Below are 16995 nucleotides of genomic sequence, written 5' to 3'. Positions count from 1 at the left end.
GGCGCTGCGCACTCGGCGTAGGCGCAGCGCCCGCCCCCGTTTCCCCCGCTCTCCCGCACTTGGCGTAGCCGCCGGCCGCTCTACGCAGTTGACGCAGCGCGGCAGCAGGAGGCCGGCAGCAGCCGCCCGGCTGCGGCAGGGAGCCCGGCGGCTGGGCCGCACCATGAGGGAGCGGCTGGCGGGGGGGAGCCGGCGGCCGCCGCTCGGGCCCGTTTCGGCGGCCTCCCCAAATCCCCATCGCCGCGTCCTCGCCGAGAGCCTCCGGTACCGGCTGTGGGCTCGGGGCGGGGCGGAGCGGCCGGGGGAGAGGAGCCCGGCGGTGTTTTCCCGTTGCGGAGCGTACCATCGGCTTTGTCTCCCCCCGCCGCGCACTGCGGCTCCCCTCGCCGGGTAATAACAACATTATCGCAGCCCGCCCGGCATGCGATAGGCACTTAGTGCACCCCACCATGTCGGTCGCCTTTGCTTCTGCTCGCCCGAGGGGCAAAGGGGAGGTCACCCAGCAAACTATCCAGAAGGTAAAAAAAAAAAAAAAATTAAAAATCAAAAATAAAATTAAAAAAAATAATAAAATTAAAAAAAAAAATAAGCATGCTTGTGGTACAGGCAGTTTTCTGCAGGATCCCGGGGAAGGCTCCTTCATGGAGGTGCTGCTGAGGTGGGCAGGAGGAGGAGGAGGAGGAGGAGGAACAAAGCCGAGGTGCGGGGATGGCTGCGGGGGGGCGCGGGGCAGGGGCGGGAGGCGCCTCGCCCGCTGCCGGGAGAGGGGGGGCAGGCGGCCGTGAGGTGCTGCCGGGCATCCGCTGTGCGTGACGGGGTTCTGGGGGTCTGCCGGCCAAAGACGGGGGGAAAAAGGGAAAATGAGTGAAAATAGGGAATTTGCGAGGGGGTTCCTTTGTATCTGGCTGCGGGATTTTGGTCGCGGAGGAGGCAGAGGGAGCAGCGGGCGCTGGCGGTTCCACCTGCTGTTATTTGTGCTGTGGGCATCGGGGTTCGGTGACAAAGGTCTTAAAGATTCCCTCAGGGAATGAGGTCCCCACGCGGGTCTGGTGCAGAAGCCGAAGCAGAGGGCTGGGAGGTATTGTTCCCCCCTGTCACAGGGGATGCGCGCACCGGCCCGGCCCCTCCGTTCCTCCGCAGGAGGCAAAACTGCGTGACGAGGGGGCTGGAAATGCCGATAAAGCCCGGGCACGCTCTGCTCCGACCGCTGCTTGGCTCCCGGGCTCGCTGCGAGCGCTGCCCGCCGTGAGGTGCCGCCGGGGGTCGGGCTGGGGGCTGGGGGCTGGCGGGTTGTGGCCGGCGGGGAAGCGTCACTGAGGGAACTCGGCGGCGGGGGGGTTTGGGCCATTGCCTGGTGCCGCTTGGGGACCTCGAGGGAAAAACCGTCGTTGGAGGACTGTGACAGAACAGATGTAGAGGCAGAACAGCTGCTGTAAGAGGTGGAAGTGTGACGGAAGTCTCAGGACGCTGTTCGGGAACGAATCCCACGTTGCGCAGCTCTTGCAGCACGCGTAGTATTGTGGGCCGATTAATTTTAAATAATAAAATATCCCCGTGGCTAAGCTTTTCTCTAAAACTCCAAATTGGATGAGGTTAGGGCAGAATTTCATAATTCAGATGGTTTTTACTTAAAAACACCACCATATCCATAAGCAAAGGGCAGCCGAACTGTCCTCATTTCAATTTTCAAGCACTTTCCTTCTTTTCATATCCATAAACTTTATGGAGGCTCCAAAGTGTTATTTCTTTACAAATAACATCCAAAACCGTTTCCCGTCACAGGTAGGTTTGTTGGCACGTTCCTTCAGGGCTGCTCACCGGTGTTGTCGGGCGGTTTTCAGTGATTTTCCTTTTGCGAAGCAGTGGTGCTGAGCGAGAGGCTTGCAGGCACAGTCACCAAATGGGCTTTGCAGTCAAGTACAAGAAGTGGGGCAGTCCGAGAGGGAACAGGTGCTGGGCTACAAACTCATTAAAATTCCTATTAAAGTGGGTTTTTTTAGAACATACCAATTTTGTTGAGAAACAACGTTATTCTTATTTGCATTTGTAATATATAAGCTGCTTATTTTTATTTGTTAACTCAATTTTAATAGTCCGTTAAAGCTTTTATTATTCAAGTACACGCTATCATCCTAAAATAAATCATGCGGAGGAAGTTAGAGCTTTTGTCAACACAGCAGTGATGATGATGCTTTAAAATGATTCACCAAATAGCATTTTTAGGGCAGTGAACTATAATTTCTTGTGTGCAGCAGAGATCAGAACTCAGTTCTTTTTTCCTAGGAAGTTAGGAAAAGGATTATTCCTGTTTCCTTTTCTCAGTAAGCAAAATGTTCTTAAGCTAATTGTGGAAGAATAATAACCCTTTTCTGACAAAGGTATCTGTGGTATTGCTTGGACTCTTGGTGTGGAATACATACCTTCACTGAACGTGAAAATGTTTTTGCCAGTGAAAGTTGATAAGGACAGTGTTAAAGACTTCGCTAATTCTGCATTCAGCATTTCCATTGGCACCAGTGAAAATTCTGTACAATGAATACAGACAGTGAAACAAGGAGCTGTGCTCTGAGTCAGGCAGGAGTATTTTCTCTTAAGGTTACCTGCCGCTCCCAGGCTGCATGTGTGCTGGAGGAGCAGGGCTTCGTCTGACACAATTCCGACGTTCCCCGCCAGGGCTGAGGACACCACCCAGCCATCCTGCTGGTCCTCAGCCCCTCACCGGCTTGGGTGACAAGGTCGCTGCAGGTGCCAGCAGCAACCAGTGGTGGATGGGGGCGTCTAGAGAAGTTCTGGCCAACTTGTAAGTCCCAAGCAAGGAGCAGGACGAGCCGAGCTCTGCAAGGGGGTGACTGGCCAGACCAAGCGCAAAGAAAAGACTCTCCTGCTCATTTTCCTATAATCTAGCCTTCTGCATCTAAATGGGTCAGGAACTTGTTCTGATCAGAGCATACACCCACACAGATTAATTCATATTTAGTTAGTATTAAAGATGTTATACTTTTCTGATGAGTTCTTACGTCCTGATGCCCAAGTTCAAAGGCCCAACCTTGCAAGCACTTAATAGCAGTGGAACCCACAAATTGCATTATGTAGTGAGTTTTTTCACAGAGGCAATTATAAATTCATAAATGCTGTTGTTATTTTTCCGTTCATTCACCTGTAGAACGCTTGCTCCATTCCCAAGAAAGCGATGGGGAAGAGGTAAACTATTATCTTTGAAATTCTGAAACAAGCAAAAGGATATTTTAATTTTTTTACTGCGTAGTAAGTTCATTAGTTAAATGACAGGTGGCATTTTGCCCAGCAGCCCTGATTTTTTTGAAATAATTCAGTGAGTAGATTTTACTGAATGAAGCTAAGTTAGCAGCCACTGATACACGCAAATTAACTGGAATATAGTTACTCTGTATTTTCATTTGAAGTCCTCCCTGTATTTCAGCGGAACTACCGCAAAGGACATACTGGGATGTAATTTTCCTGAATGTGGTTTCAGTGGATCCAGCCTTGCAAATTTTATATTTTGTCAAAGTTCAAAAGTCTGCAGGCACAAGTTCTATGCAGGAAAACAAGTAGGTTTAAGTTGTTTGAAAGTATGTCTCCTATTTGAAAATAAGAGTCTGGAGTTTTTCAAAGGGCTGGGTGATACTTTAGAATGAGGGAGACGCGTTTCATAGGGAAAGTGATTTCCTTCTTCAGCATAAAATCTATCTGGCATTTAAGGAGCAAAAAAGGTAAGTCCATTAATTCTTCTTTGTTGGGTATTTCAGCTAACTCATTTGAAGATAACTTCATAAAGGAACGATTTGAAAAGCGCTTTGTAATATCCCAAAGTAGAAGTAGTAGTGCACAAAACACAATCCATGGTGAAGGAGGGTGAATGTGGAATGTCAAAACCACGGGACTTCAATCTGATTCTCGTAGTAACGTGTTTTGATCGTGTTTCTTTTATGCAGATGCTAGATGAAAACCACCACCTAATACAATGTATTATGGATTACCAGAGCAAGGGGAAAACTGCAGAATGTACTCAGTGAGTATTACAAGTTTTGGGGTATGTCAGAGAGTTTGGGTGTACTTTTTCTCAAGAACAGTACTGTGAACAGCTCTGCTTACTGGCCACTGAGAAAATACCTGGACTATTTCCTATTTAGGTTCACTTGTATTAAGAAACGTAGATTGTTCTTGAGACAGAGGTTTTGGTGTTTTTGTTTTTTTTTTTCCTCCAAAATATTCAAGAATTTATTATTTTGAATATTTTTAACAGATCATTTATTAAAATAATTATAGAGGATTACAAACCTGGTGATACAGGACCACTTGCTTTATGCAGACTCATTAAATATGAGTAGAATCGGGTATAACATAGATTCATCAGAAAGTAATAAAATGTTAAGGATCACTAGTGGTTATCTATGGCTAAAACAATATGCATATAGACATACCAGTTTGTTTTACTTACTATTCCTAATATTGAAAGTAAAATGCTTTTATAAACTTTATGGGTTAAGTCTCAGTCAGGAAGAATAGCCAATCTGCCCCATGAAAGGTCAAGTTATGGGGCCAAACCCAAAAGAGCTGTACTTTCCAAAAAATTGTCTAAATGAGTTTATGATTCAGTTCTTGATGAATTCAACATACAAGGTTTGAATTATTTTAATAATGCATGCAATGCCTGCTTGGAAATTAATCCATTGAAGATTTTGAGCAGTGAAGGTCAGCACTGAATGCTTCTGCAAAGAAGGCAGTACTACGGGAGTATGTGCGCGTTTGGGAGGAGGCTGCCAAGTTCCATGCTCCTTGTATTCATATCACCATCCTGGTTTTATTTTTGCCACTTTTACTGCTTTCCACACATTTTCCCCTTATCAGAAGAAAAGTCATGCTAAAAAAGTATTTTCTCTTACCTTGTTATAGAACCCTCCATGTCTGGCTCTTCACTTTGCTCAGTGGTGCAGCTGTAGTTTGCTTTTGGATGCTCTCCTGTTCTTCCTTACGAGCTTTTCCAGTTCGTCGAGAACTGTGAAGAAGCATACATGGTTCTGGTGGTGCTTACTTGAGTAAACACTCCAGTTAAAGCACTCTTAAAAAAATCTTTTTCTTATCTTGCTGGAAAGGCAAACAGGTTTTGGTTTTTGGAGTTTCATTACTACTAGGACGCTGGTTAAAGAGAGGAAGAAGCTGTGGCTAACTGTTAGAGCAGCTGACCCAGTGTCAGTACTCAAAGAAATCCTGAGATTCCAGCTTTACAGTTCACTCAAAGTGCTTTCAAAAATCTGCGTACTTTGCTTCCCCCTTTCCCCAGGTTCACCCATTTGTAAGTTGGGTGTCAAACCCACTGCTGAAAAGCATGGCAGCACAGAAATAGGTCAGTACTATTGCTATTTATTAAGACTGATGTAAAGTGGGCTAATGTAACTTCACTAGCCATTTGTAAAGAGAAAAGAAAAAAGAAAAAAAAAGGTTGTAATTTTCTGTATTGTTAACCCTTTCCAAATAAGCTTTACTCCTTATTCTGTAGATACCAACAAATCTTGCACAGAAACCTCGTTTACTTGGCAACAATAGCAGATTCTAACCAGAATATGCAGTCCTTGCTTCCTGCTGTAAGTACCAGTGCTACCATCAGAAACGTTTACAGTGCCAGAGGGAAATGTTCATTCATACTGTTACTGATCACTGTCAGGAAACTATTTTTTAGTATTTTTCCAGCAAAAAGTTTTGAAGTGGTCATAGAGACCACTAAACAAAAGTTACTGTATTTGAATCGCATTCTTCGGGATGTTAGTGTTAATATCTGGCTCTGTGGCCTAAGTTCTATATCCTATAAATGCTGCAACGTCACAGATCTGAACAGAATCCATTTGTTCCAGATTTCTTATTCTTTAATTATTCTTATTGTATTCTTTACGCAGGAAAAAAAAAAGCCACTGTTTTATATCAAAAATCACATTCAGCATTTGGGCATTGGTTTGTTTTTAAACGTTGTGTTATTCTTGCTAAAGTGATTGATTTTGGAAGCATCCCACCTAACACAAAACACAAAATAGCTTTATGCTTGACAAGGGTCAATTTGTCAACGCTCTTCTGTATAGTCTCTGCTAACGCATATACCCTCAGCAGTTACTTTCAGACCAGCACAAAATGAAATTCACGTTAGTGCAGAAGAATAGGCACAGAAGCCAGGCTCTATTATAAGCCCAATTTTGAGATCTTCGCTGTGCTGCCTGCTGGCTTCCCTGTGTCATGCTGAATGTCATTTGCACACCCTAGTCAAAAGAAAAAAGGTTTACTCAAGCAAGCCTAAAAAGTGAGGAAAGCACGCATTTAGTTGAGGCAGCTTTTAGTCATAGTCAGGCTAATTTGGGGGGTTATTATTTTTCTAAATAAAACCTAACCAAAAATTTGCTTCTCCTCCTTGTTATTTGCAGCCTCCAACGCAAAACATAAACTTGGGCCCAGGAGGAATGACTCAGAGTGCATCCAACCAATCTCTCCATTCACAGAGCAATCTCAGTGATGCAATTGGGACGGGCCTTCCTCCTTCCTCCCTCATGCAGAGTCAGATTAGCAATGGTGAGCCTTGGTCCCCTTTGTGCTGCTTTGCTGTTGCTTGGCAACAAAATCATTAATGCAGAATATACTTAGAGAGCTGTAAAAGACCTCTCCTAACTCACCTTTCAGGCATATGGAGATTTCAGGCACATGCTGAAATCATCACAAAATGGCTACAGTCGGTAATGATGTTGGGTTCTGCAAGGACTCCAGGCTGCTCAGTATTTCTGTAGGGGAAATTTAAAAAAAAATGTTTGTATTAAAAAAATGTGTAATGAAAATCACCAAGTAAAGATGCCTCCAAGTTTTTAGTTAGAAAAATTATATATTGCAGTATTTTTCTCTTGAAGGCGGTGGGGGCTGGCCAGGGTAAAACGAGATTGCTCGTGTAACTGACTGCACAACCAAGCCTTTAGATTGCAAAGGCTTTCTAGGAGAAATGCCTTTTTAAAAATAAAATGGTGTTATGTCAGTCTTTGTCCTCTGCAGAATCTTGCAGGGATCGAACTACGTAGCCAAAGAGTTTGCACAGACATTTTATATGGATAAGATAAATATACAACTTTATCTATTTGTTTCTTTTGTTCTCACAACTGAAAAGAAACTCACTGAAAGAATTTTTTTTTTTACTTTGTGCATTTTATAGTATGAATAATCTGTTTATTTATTTTGTATTTAATGATTATTTAGTTAGCTCTTGTTTATGTTGGTCTTTCCCAAAGTGACAGAGAGAGAAAAACAGTTTCTATAAATAGAAATATGTGACTGTAAAATCACAGACCTTGGCAGGGGGACTCAAGAGCAGATGCAAACCATGAAATTACTTTGGACTTTCAAAAAATCTGTTTGTGGTCAAGCTGATGGTACCTTTTAAACTAATGGATGAGGTATCTACTTTAAACAGTTCCAGCTGTAAAAGGGGCTTATTAACTTTATCTGAGCCTTCTTTCTGAAGGATTTATTAACTAGTACGAGTATTAGAATAAATCAGTCAAAACATCATTTTGTTTTTTGCTGTGTGACATATCACTCCATGTATAGATAGACTGAGAAATTATTTAACGTTTGTCAACAGTTAGTGGACAACGTTTTTTGCAAGTTAGGAGTAAGTATGCACAAACAGTTATGGATACGTGGGCTCTAGGACTTGTAAAAAATTTCCATCTAGTGGAGATGAAAGTGTGTAATGAACAGGTAGAACATGTAGCAGTATGTGTATCTCTGGTTCTGCTGATTTCAGTAGGCCTAGATCTGTTCATCTCCTGTTAAAAATGCTGCTTGCTTCTCTCCATCAGAGGAAAACATAAAAATCAACAGCAATTTTTCTCATTTTGATGTCTATAAATATTATTAAGAGCAATTAATCAGGTTTGCACTAAGAGAATTAGATACATTTTTCAGAGGCTGGAGATACGCTTAATAACTGAATTGAAATATCGTTATTTAAACATTACAACACAATTCTGTCTCTTCTAGGGATTCTGCATGTCTTCCATCCTATCTAAATTAATTTACATAGACAGCAATACGCAGTTGAGTTTAGATAGACAATACATGCTATCGCAATTTTTGTAGTAAGAATACCCAGTGAAAACAACTTTCCAAAACTCGTTCATAAAAGTATTTACAGCAACTAACAGCAAAAACCAGGACCAGTTTTCCCCGATGTTAGTTATCCAACAGCAACACAATTTTTTAAAAAATAAGCCTACTGCCAGGTAAGGAGGATGATACTCACAATATCAGGATACAATTGGAGCAGCCTGATGGGATATCGGACAGGGAGTGTTGCAACAATAGTGATGATGATTATGGACTTGGAAGATTTATCTTCTGAAAGTCTGAGGTTCTTCCAGGCAAACTTCAGGAAAGGGGAGAGGAAGGTCTGTCCTCTTGGCATTCGGAGGGAAGGGTCCCTCAGTGCTTCCTAAGCCTCGGCCAAGGTTAACTGGTTATAGGGGAACTGCCTGAATGCAGCAATGTGCAAGGAGCTGCTGCTGTGCCCCCCGTCGTCACCATTTGTGTGAATGGGGAAGATGAGTTGGCAGCAGGACAGGAGGAAGGAAAGAACAAATTTCAGGAGGCTGGGATGTTACCAGAGTGCGTGTGTTTTCTGAAGAATTTGAAATTACTGGCATTTGTTCATTCTGCTGCCTGCAAGATCTGCGGCAGCCCGTGAAGAACTGGCTGTAGGCTGGTGCTGCTGATGTTTTTCTTCTTGTCTGCAATTCTGTATACCTAGATTTGGCAGCCAGGAAGAGGAAGATCACACTAATTTTGCACGAGGCAATTTTAATTTGTCTGTAGATACCAGGGAATTTTAATAATGAGGATTTTTTTCATTTTGTTTTGCCTTATCATATTTTAGAAAGGCCGCGAGGGCTTTAATGCTCACTGTACATTGCCAATAATAGCACAGATTTTCTTGTTGCTCTCTTTAATTTTTCTAGGTCCTAATCACGTGTCTATGCAGCAGTCAGGCCAGAACACTATGCCCACAACCTCTCTGAGTATGACTGTCAGCAGTCATGGAACTGGGCCTGGTTATAGCCATACAGTGCCTGCATCTCAGAATGTGCCAATGCAAGGCCAGGGGTCAATAGGCAATTATGTCTCTCGAACAAACATCAACATGCAGTCTAATCCAGGTAAACTCCCTCTTCCTCCTTCTGGGCCAACTTGACTTTTCAGTGACCTCAGAGGTTTACCACACGCGAATGTGTTCTGTAAATATTTTCTGTAGACAGGGGCAAACATGCAAGAGGAAAAGCTTTAAGATGTCTCTGAATTTTAAGGTGTCGGGCACCAGAGGAAGTGAGAACAGTTTCAGACTTGCTTCAACTTCCATTGACTTGCCATGGTTAACAATGAGTTGTGGAAAAGAGGATTAGTTAGCTAAAGGTGCAGCGGCGCTATCCAGTAGGCCCTGGCGGCAAATCTCACACCTGTGGGAGGGCTCGGAAAAGCACCTTTGGCCTAGCTGAAAGGGCCTGCCAGCCAGAGAGTATTGCACATTTACCATTTTTATGTTACTACCACATTTTTTATGCATAGAGAGGCTAGCAGACAACTCAGAAGTTATCTCTTGACTTGTAAAAATGATTGCTACTGAGTATTGAATGGGATGTCCAATGCTTGTTCTTTCAGACAATGTGAAATGTAGGGAGCAAGTAAATCCTGGAATGTCAGTTTATTTAATCTGTATGATCATCAGGTATGTAATAAGATCGAAGTAGAAGAAAGAATTGACTAGAAAACAAATGCAGCAATGAATGAATGAGTCAGGAGTGAGGAACAAATATCAGTTCTTTCTTTAATCCTACTGTAATAATGATTCCATTCTTTTAATTAAGGTAATAATTATCAAGGTTAGATGTATTTTTAAATGTGTGACTGAAACAAATGGCAAGAACTAACCACGTAAAGAACATCCTTTTCTGACTACAGTGCAGAAGAGTTAAATGCATGTAGTAGGAAAACATCTCCCCCTATGGAAAAATCACAGAATGATCAGGTTGTGAGTTAGTTGAAGGTTTTAACTTGATTCCAAAGAAATTAGGGAGAGAACGGTCGTATCCTTTTATAAAATGGTATTTTCCATGCACGTTGTAGTCTCCATGATGCACCAGCAAGCAGCAACGTCGCATTACAACTCGGCGCAAGGAGGGAGCCAACACTACCAGGGCCAGTCCTCCATTGCCATGATGAGCCAGAGCAACCAGGGCAACAGTATGATGGGGCAGCGATCGATGGGCCCCTACAGAGCTTCACAGCAAGGTAAAGCCTACCAGTAGCTTATTAATATAATTACCAGTAGGTTGATGATGTTCCGCCCATTGTGTAGGGCAGGTAAGTCACCAAGATTTCCAAGCCACTTTTATGAATAGAGAACCCATCTGGGAAGGCAGGAAATCTGAAATGCTGGAAGTACCGTGACAGCCAGAACTTTAATCTCTTTTCAAGTGTATTTTTTTAATTATTTCAGGTGTTTAGAAATAATTCTGTCTAGAAGAGATCATATATCTCTAAAGAAAAGAAGAAAAGTTTGATATACAGCTCACTGAAGTCATTGGAAACCTTTTTGTTTCTTTCAAATGGTATTGGATCAGCCGTAAAATGGCAGAGTTAACAAGGAACACATTTCTGCAAACAAGATATAGTTTGCCAGCAATTAATAAGAAAAATTAGGCCAAAGCAAGGAAAATTCCAGAGGATAGCCACCATGTTCTAACACCTCTGGAAAAACTTCAGAGAGGTAATAAAAATGCTAGACTGATTCTAATATAAAATGAATTTTGCTAAGAAATAAATGAATACATTAATTGTAATATATTTGATTCTAACTGTGTTCTTGAGCATGGCATACATTCCTGTGCTTTCTAATAACTCAGATTAGTAGATGAATTGTAGCCTTTTCTTTTGGTATTGACACCCAAGTGAGTGGTTTTAGGACATGTTGCTGACACTTGCATAATTTCTGTTTCAACTAGCTTTTTTTCTGAAAATGCAAAGTTATTTCCTTTTTTCCAGTGAGCAAAGCATCTTTGAAACTGCTCTGAACGTACATAGCCTGCTTACTTTTCCAGATGAAAACATTGTTTTCTTAAAAAAGAAATAAGATAATAAAAAACATCCCCTAGGAGTCCACGGGCTCAGTGTGCTCTCTCTTGCCTTTGCCTTGCAGGTTCCTCACAGCAGTACATGGGTCAGGAAGAATATTACAGCGAACAGTACAGTCACGGACAAGGCTCATCAGAACCTATGAATCAGCAATATTATCCAGATGGTAATTCCTCTAAGCTCTGGTCACTGTAATACTGGTAAAGCATAGACTGGCATGACTGCCACATCCAAGGACGTGGCAAACACATTAAGATTTGTTTCCAGTTTAAGTGCTAGAAAATTTTAATCCCGCTGCATGGGAGCCTGCATACCCACACTTCAGAAAGAGCAAGAAACCAAGTTGGGACTCGTATATCCTAGTGATTTCCCTGAGGGTGTGACTTTCCTTGCCACATATTCAGACTTTCTCTTAGCCTCATCTTTGTGCATAAGCAACTTCATAATATATGGAGTCAACAATGTATAGGAAGTTATATTAATAATGTATGTGATACATCTTTGCAATTTCTTATAGGACATGGTGATTATGCCTATCAGCAGTCATCCTATACAGAGCAGAGCTATGACAGGTCATTTGATGACTCTACACAGCACTATTATGAAGGAGGTAGGAAAATACATTGGTAATTTTCATAAACCAAAGCTCTGTTCCCCTAAAACACTGACCGAGGATACAACATCCTTATCAAAATATAAAACGTGACTTGCAGTGTCTGCATTACAAAGCTGCTATTTAGTGTCCAGAAAATAGAATTCAGCCATGTATAGCATTTTTGTACCAATACCATATCAGACTGTATCCACAGTATCATGTCAGTAATGGTATGGTGAGGTAGTTATGCTGTGCAGCCTTGTGGGATCACTAATAACTTGTGCATAGCCTGATATTCATTAGAAAAATGATCCTCAGGCATAGCTGAGCCTGGTGGAATTATTGCTATGGATAGTGAACCTTTTTTTCAGTGAGCGAATAAACTTCCTGGATGTGCTCCACTCTTATAAAACTGTTTAATGAACATTTTATAGAATGCAAATAAAAGTGCCTATATTAAAGTAAGAGGTTATGCTTACTAAGGTAAACTAATGTGCTGCAGTTAGAAATGGGGTTCAGAGCTAGAAAAAAATGGCAGCTGTAAATGAAAATTTACCTGGAGTGAGAAAGCCTACTGGTTTATTCCAGGACCAACTTTTTTGGTCTTATTTAATTCACCTTACAAATTGTGAAAAACAACGTGCTAAATGAAACTAATCCTTGAAAATCACCAATATTTTGAGTCTGTAGTTCTACCACTACAAAACTCTGTACAGCAGTACATCAGTACATTCAGTGATGCTATTAAGGCATCTGACCTGTAAATTAACTGTAAAAATACTAACTTTATTATGATACAGCGGGGTGGCAATTTGGAAAAGCAATGTCCTCCATATAGTCTCCATTCATTTTGTTATTTCAGGATACCGCAAATGGAATTTCCATTGTAGACTTTTTTAAAAACATCAGTAACGACTAAATGTGTTGTCTTTCTGGGTTGTATGAATAAACATCATTATCTGGAACAGAATACAGTGGGAGGGCTTCCTGAAAAAACAGCTATTTACCCTGGCACCCGTATCTTTGTAGCTCTGACTCTTTCTTCTCTGAAACTCTCCTGGAGTAAAACAAATCCTGGTGGAACAGGTTGCTTGTTTAATGATGTGTATAAACAACTCTCTCCCATTCAAATATCCTAAAAGTCACTAGAGAAATAAACTCATCGTGATTGGCAAAATGCAAACATCTGTTTCCAAAAAGAGTACTTGTCTATGAGTTCCACACCAGGGCTCCTCACTCCTTTATTTTCTTTATGATTAGCATGTACGTTGAAATACCTGCTTCATCCGTAACCAAACTATTCCACTTTTTCCCTCTTTAGGAAATTCTCAGTACAGCCAGCAGCAGGCAGGATACCAACAGGGAGCTGCACAACAGCAAACATATTCCCAGCAGCAATACCCGAATCAACAAAGTTACCCAGGACAACAGCAAGGATATGGTAAGGAAACTGTCACTGACCAGTCAAGTGTTTGCAATACTTCAACCCGATGTCTCCATTCCTAATCTAAAATATGGTGTAAACTATTTTATTGGTTAACCTTGGACATCCACATACCATAAATAGCCAAATAGCATAGCATGAAAAAGAATTCTGGGCAGTAACATCATTAGTAGAGCACTGCATTTCATACTGTTGTTAGCATTCTGAGTCCTCTCTTGTGATAAATTGAGAAAATTACCCAGTACACACGCCTCATGTTGACTTCCTGACAAGCACTGGTAGGAGGTCACTGTATGCATTCTCAGGCCTCCTACACATCAAATGGTTCTGCAGCTGGCATAAAAAATAACATAAACAATCCAGAGAATCACTACTCCCTCAATTAGGTTTCTTGCAATGTCATATTAATCCTTGGTAGACTTGGAACTGAGGTGAAAAGAAAAACGTGGAAGTGATTTGAACATGCAGCTAACGCTGGCACAGGGCTTTGGAACCATTCTGGTCACCAGGAGCAGTGCTCCCCATCGTCATCAAATTAAGTCTGATGGCTGCCTTTGAGTTCTCTGGACAGCTGCATGCATCCGAGTCTCTGAAAGTGAGTAACCATTTCAGGTTATTCAGCACAAAAACGGGCTGGAGATATTGGGAATATTCTGAATACTAGCTTCAAGGCAAAGGATTTCTATTAAACCCAAAATTCAGTTTTTAATGTTAACATTTGGATTCCTCTTTCTAAAGATGCAGAATTTGCTAATGTTTCTCAGGTTCCTTAAGTTTGACACTCTGGACAGCTGCAGTACTCTGCTCCTGTTCTGTTTTTGCAGGGGGAAGTTGTGGCTGGGAGCTTATTGATGCTTCTCAAAACCGTAGATTCAGGGTAACGTTTTGGAAGACCAGAGAAATACAGGATTTCCCAGAGGGATGTAGAACCAGCTTGGGGAAGTCTAGGCAAAATCTACTCACAGTTCATACTTGCAAAGCTTACTTTATTACCATCACATTTTACATTTTGTTAACCATAAGAACTCCCCCTAGCAAATCAAGCCTTATTAATAGATTTCGTTGTCTTCTCAGGTCCTGCACAAGGAGCATCTTCACAGTATTCCAGCTACCAACAGGGACAGGGGCAGCAATATGGAAGTTACAGAGCTTCTCAGACAGGACCATCCGCTCAGCAACAGAGGCCTTATGGCTACGAGCAGGTAAATCATCTAAATCTCTGCTATAAGAAAGCAGATTTATCTACTAGCTCCTCACATCAATCTATCTGATAACTTGGTGCAGGCATATTGATGATACTTGGGTGGGTCTTTCAATATTAGTAAACCAACAGAAAATTAACTCACTGTTTGTAAACCTCTGATATGTTATTCTCCAACATTTTTATTTCTCTCTTTTTTTTTTATAGGGACAATATGGAAATTATCAGCAATAAAAGAATATGATCCTGTGTCAGATTCATTTCAATAGTATATCCATCTTTTGAACTGGATGTACCGACAGTTTTGATTAATTGTAATATGTTGGTTACCCCTTAGCACAAAGCAGCGTCTGTATGTGAACAGTGTTCATTTCATGCTGGATATGAAGCAGTGCACTACTGGTAACAAGACAATGCTTTAATGGTTTGATATTTGGTGCTGTGTATAGTACTGTATGTTGATACAATGCAGAAGTTTTTAATTTCCCCCCCATTCTTGATGTTTCTAAATAGCTTTAGGATCATTTGATCACAGTTGTGCCCCGTTCTGGAAGACAGCCAGGCTGTTCGGCATTCTGGCTAAATACAAAGCCATTCAGTCATATCTCAGCCCGGGGAAGTATCCTACAGTAGGTCATTGATCGTTTTTTTAACTAAATGCATTACGGATTACCTGCCAGCTGCTGAAATCCATGGCTCTTAACTTTACTTCTTAAGAATAATGGGGAGGTTACATTCCTTATGTGAAGACAGTTTCATGCTATATGATAAAAGTAAGACTAATTGCAATTTCTGCAATACCTACGAGAGCGAACTACCCAAGTCTTATAATTCAGTAATTTCATAAATCCATGTTTTTATTGTAAACGGTACAGAAAGATGATCAAAACCTATATTCAAAGATACGTTAATCACTAGGGCCACATTTTATATATGCATATGTATAAACTAAGATGTTTCTATTATGGAAAGAAAAATAGAAGGGAGCTCTGAGATCTGCAGTGTCAGCCTACTAGATGTCAATATTGCTTCTTATTGTGCTTAGCTGAGAAAAACTTCTGGCAAAATTCCGGTTTTAAATATGCTACTCCAATTTTTATAACTTGCTTATATACATTTTCATGCCAAATTTCACAGGCAGGTGGCTGGCATCCTCCTTTATTTCTGATTCTCCCATAGCCCTTGCTCAGATTTTCCAGCAAGCATTATAACCATAAATATTGTCAATTTTATGGTTGACTGTTCTTACAGCTTACCATCACATTCATTTTTCTCTTGTACCGTGACAGAAATAGTTCATAAGAAAAAAGAAAAATCCTTTTTATTTTTTTCCCCAGAAAAGCAACTAATTTCAGCTTTAATTGTGAAACAATATACATACAGAGAGGGGAATTGTTAATGGAGTCAACCAGTGAGAAAATACCTATAGAGGGAGATTTTAGAAATATGAACTAGTGGTATGTAAAAGCCAGTATGAACAATTGAAGTCACTTCTGTTTTTATATGTCCTTATAAAGTGTTGAATAAAGCACTTATAAAGTGCTTATATAACTGCTGAATGAAGTAACATGTCCAAACTTCTCTGTGGCAAAAGGCTAGGATGATTATAGTCCATGAGCAATTTTGAATGGGAGACTAACTGAAAATTTACAATATAGAGTAAATTTACCCTATGTTGTAGGATGTTCTCCTTTCATTTGTCTAAACTGGTGTGTTTATGGGATTTTGAGTTTTGGTACTTCGTATTTTGAAAAACCAAGACCACAAGTAAAATAAAAAAAAACCTCTCACTTCATTACTTCTTTTCCTGTAGAGGAAAATCTTTTAACTGGACAGCTAAAGATCAGTGTTGCTATCAAATGTGACAGCTATCAAATGTCCAAGCACTGCCCTTGCAACATTAACATTTTTAATAACTGATAAAACAGAAGATATTTCTGGTCAGTCCTCATTTCTCTCATCTTTCCTGCTGGTGTTTTCATACAAATAAGTACTCTCCAATATCAAGGAACGGAAAGGAAATAAGGTTGTTTTCTTTACAATATGTTAATATTACAGGTAGCCAGAAGAATGCAATATTGCTCTTTGCCAGCTTGGAAATATGCCTTTTTATGTGGTTTTTGAAAGTGCTGAAATACTTTTGAGAGAATACGATCAACACTTAAAATGAAACAGCAACATTACATCAATCTGAAATGTCTTACATTAAGAACTTCTTGAATGTTGTGTATATAATGTATTTGAAAGAGCACTTTGGAAATAGTTTGTACATTTATTTCCTAATTTATACATGATTTTGGTGTTAATATTTCTAATTGTTAATAACAAAACGTTTATTTAATGTGTTGTTCATTTTTATGTGTCAATGTGGAAACAAAGTGATGCCAGCATTTTGAATTCTCCCATTAACTGTATCATTTTCTGTTTTGTAATACAGAATGCTTGACAATTGTTTAGGTTAAAAATTATCTGGAAATGAAGTTGGTGGTGCTTTTCTTACGACACAGACTTTTTGAGTGGAAACAACAAAGGGCAAGGGGAGATGCCTTGGGGTCGCACCCACTCGGTGCGCCCAGAGGTTGT

General features: G+C 40.8%; 1 protein-coding gene across 3 annotated transcripts; it reads left to right on the top strand.

Annotated features, from left to right (window-relative positions):
• Positions 1-10: 10 nt before the first annotated feature.
• SS18L1 (SS18L1 subunit of BAF chromatin remodeling complex) lies at positions 11-16888 on the top strand. 3 transcript variants are annotated; one of them, XM_080558252.1, is made up of 11 exons: positions 11-518; positions 3954-4030; positions 5519-5603; positions 6429-6573; positions 9003-9200; positions 10165-10329; positions 11237-11338; positions 11690-11782; positions 13089-13208; positions 14286-14413; positions 14620-16888. In XM_080558252.1, the coding sequence occupies exons 1-11, from the start codon at positions 450-452 to the stop codon at positions 14644-14646; spliced, it is 1209 nt and encodes a 402-aa protein (XP_080414378.1). In that variant the 5' UTR covers positions 11-449; the 3' UTR covers positions 14647-16888. The 3 variants fall into 3 exon arrangements, with proteins under 3 accessions (XP_080414378.1, XP_080414380.1, XP_080414379.1); XM_080558253.1 differs by lacking the exon at positions 11-518 and adding an exon at positions 735-1250; XM_080558254.1 differs by lacking the exon at positions 9003-9200.
• The last annotated feature ends 107 nt before the right edge of the window (positions 16889-16995 follow it).

The sequence above is a fragment of the Anser brachyrhynchus genome (assembly GCF_964034855.1).
Source record: "Anser brachyrhynchus genome assembly, chromosome: 16".
In the NCBI taxonomy this organism is placed as follows: Eukaryota; Metazoa; Chordata; class Aves; order Anseriformes; family Anatidae; genus Anser; species Anser brachyrhynchus.
The sequence above is the reverse complement of the archived record's forward strand: the minus strand, read 5'-3'. Positions and strand labels throughout refer to the sequence as shown.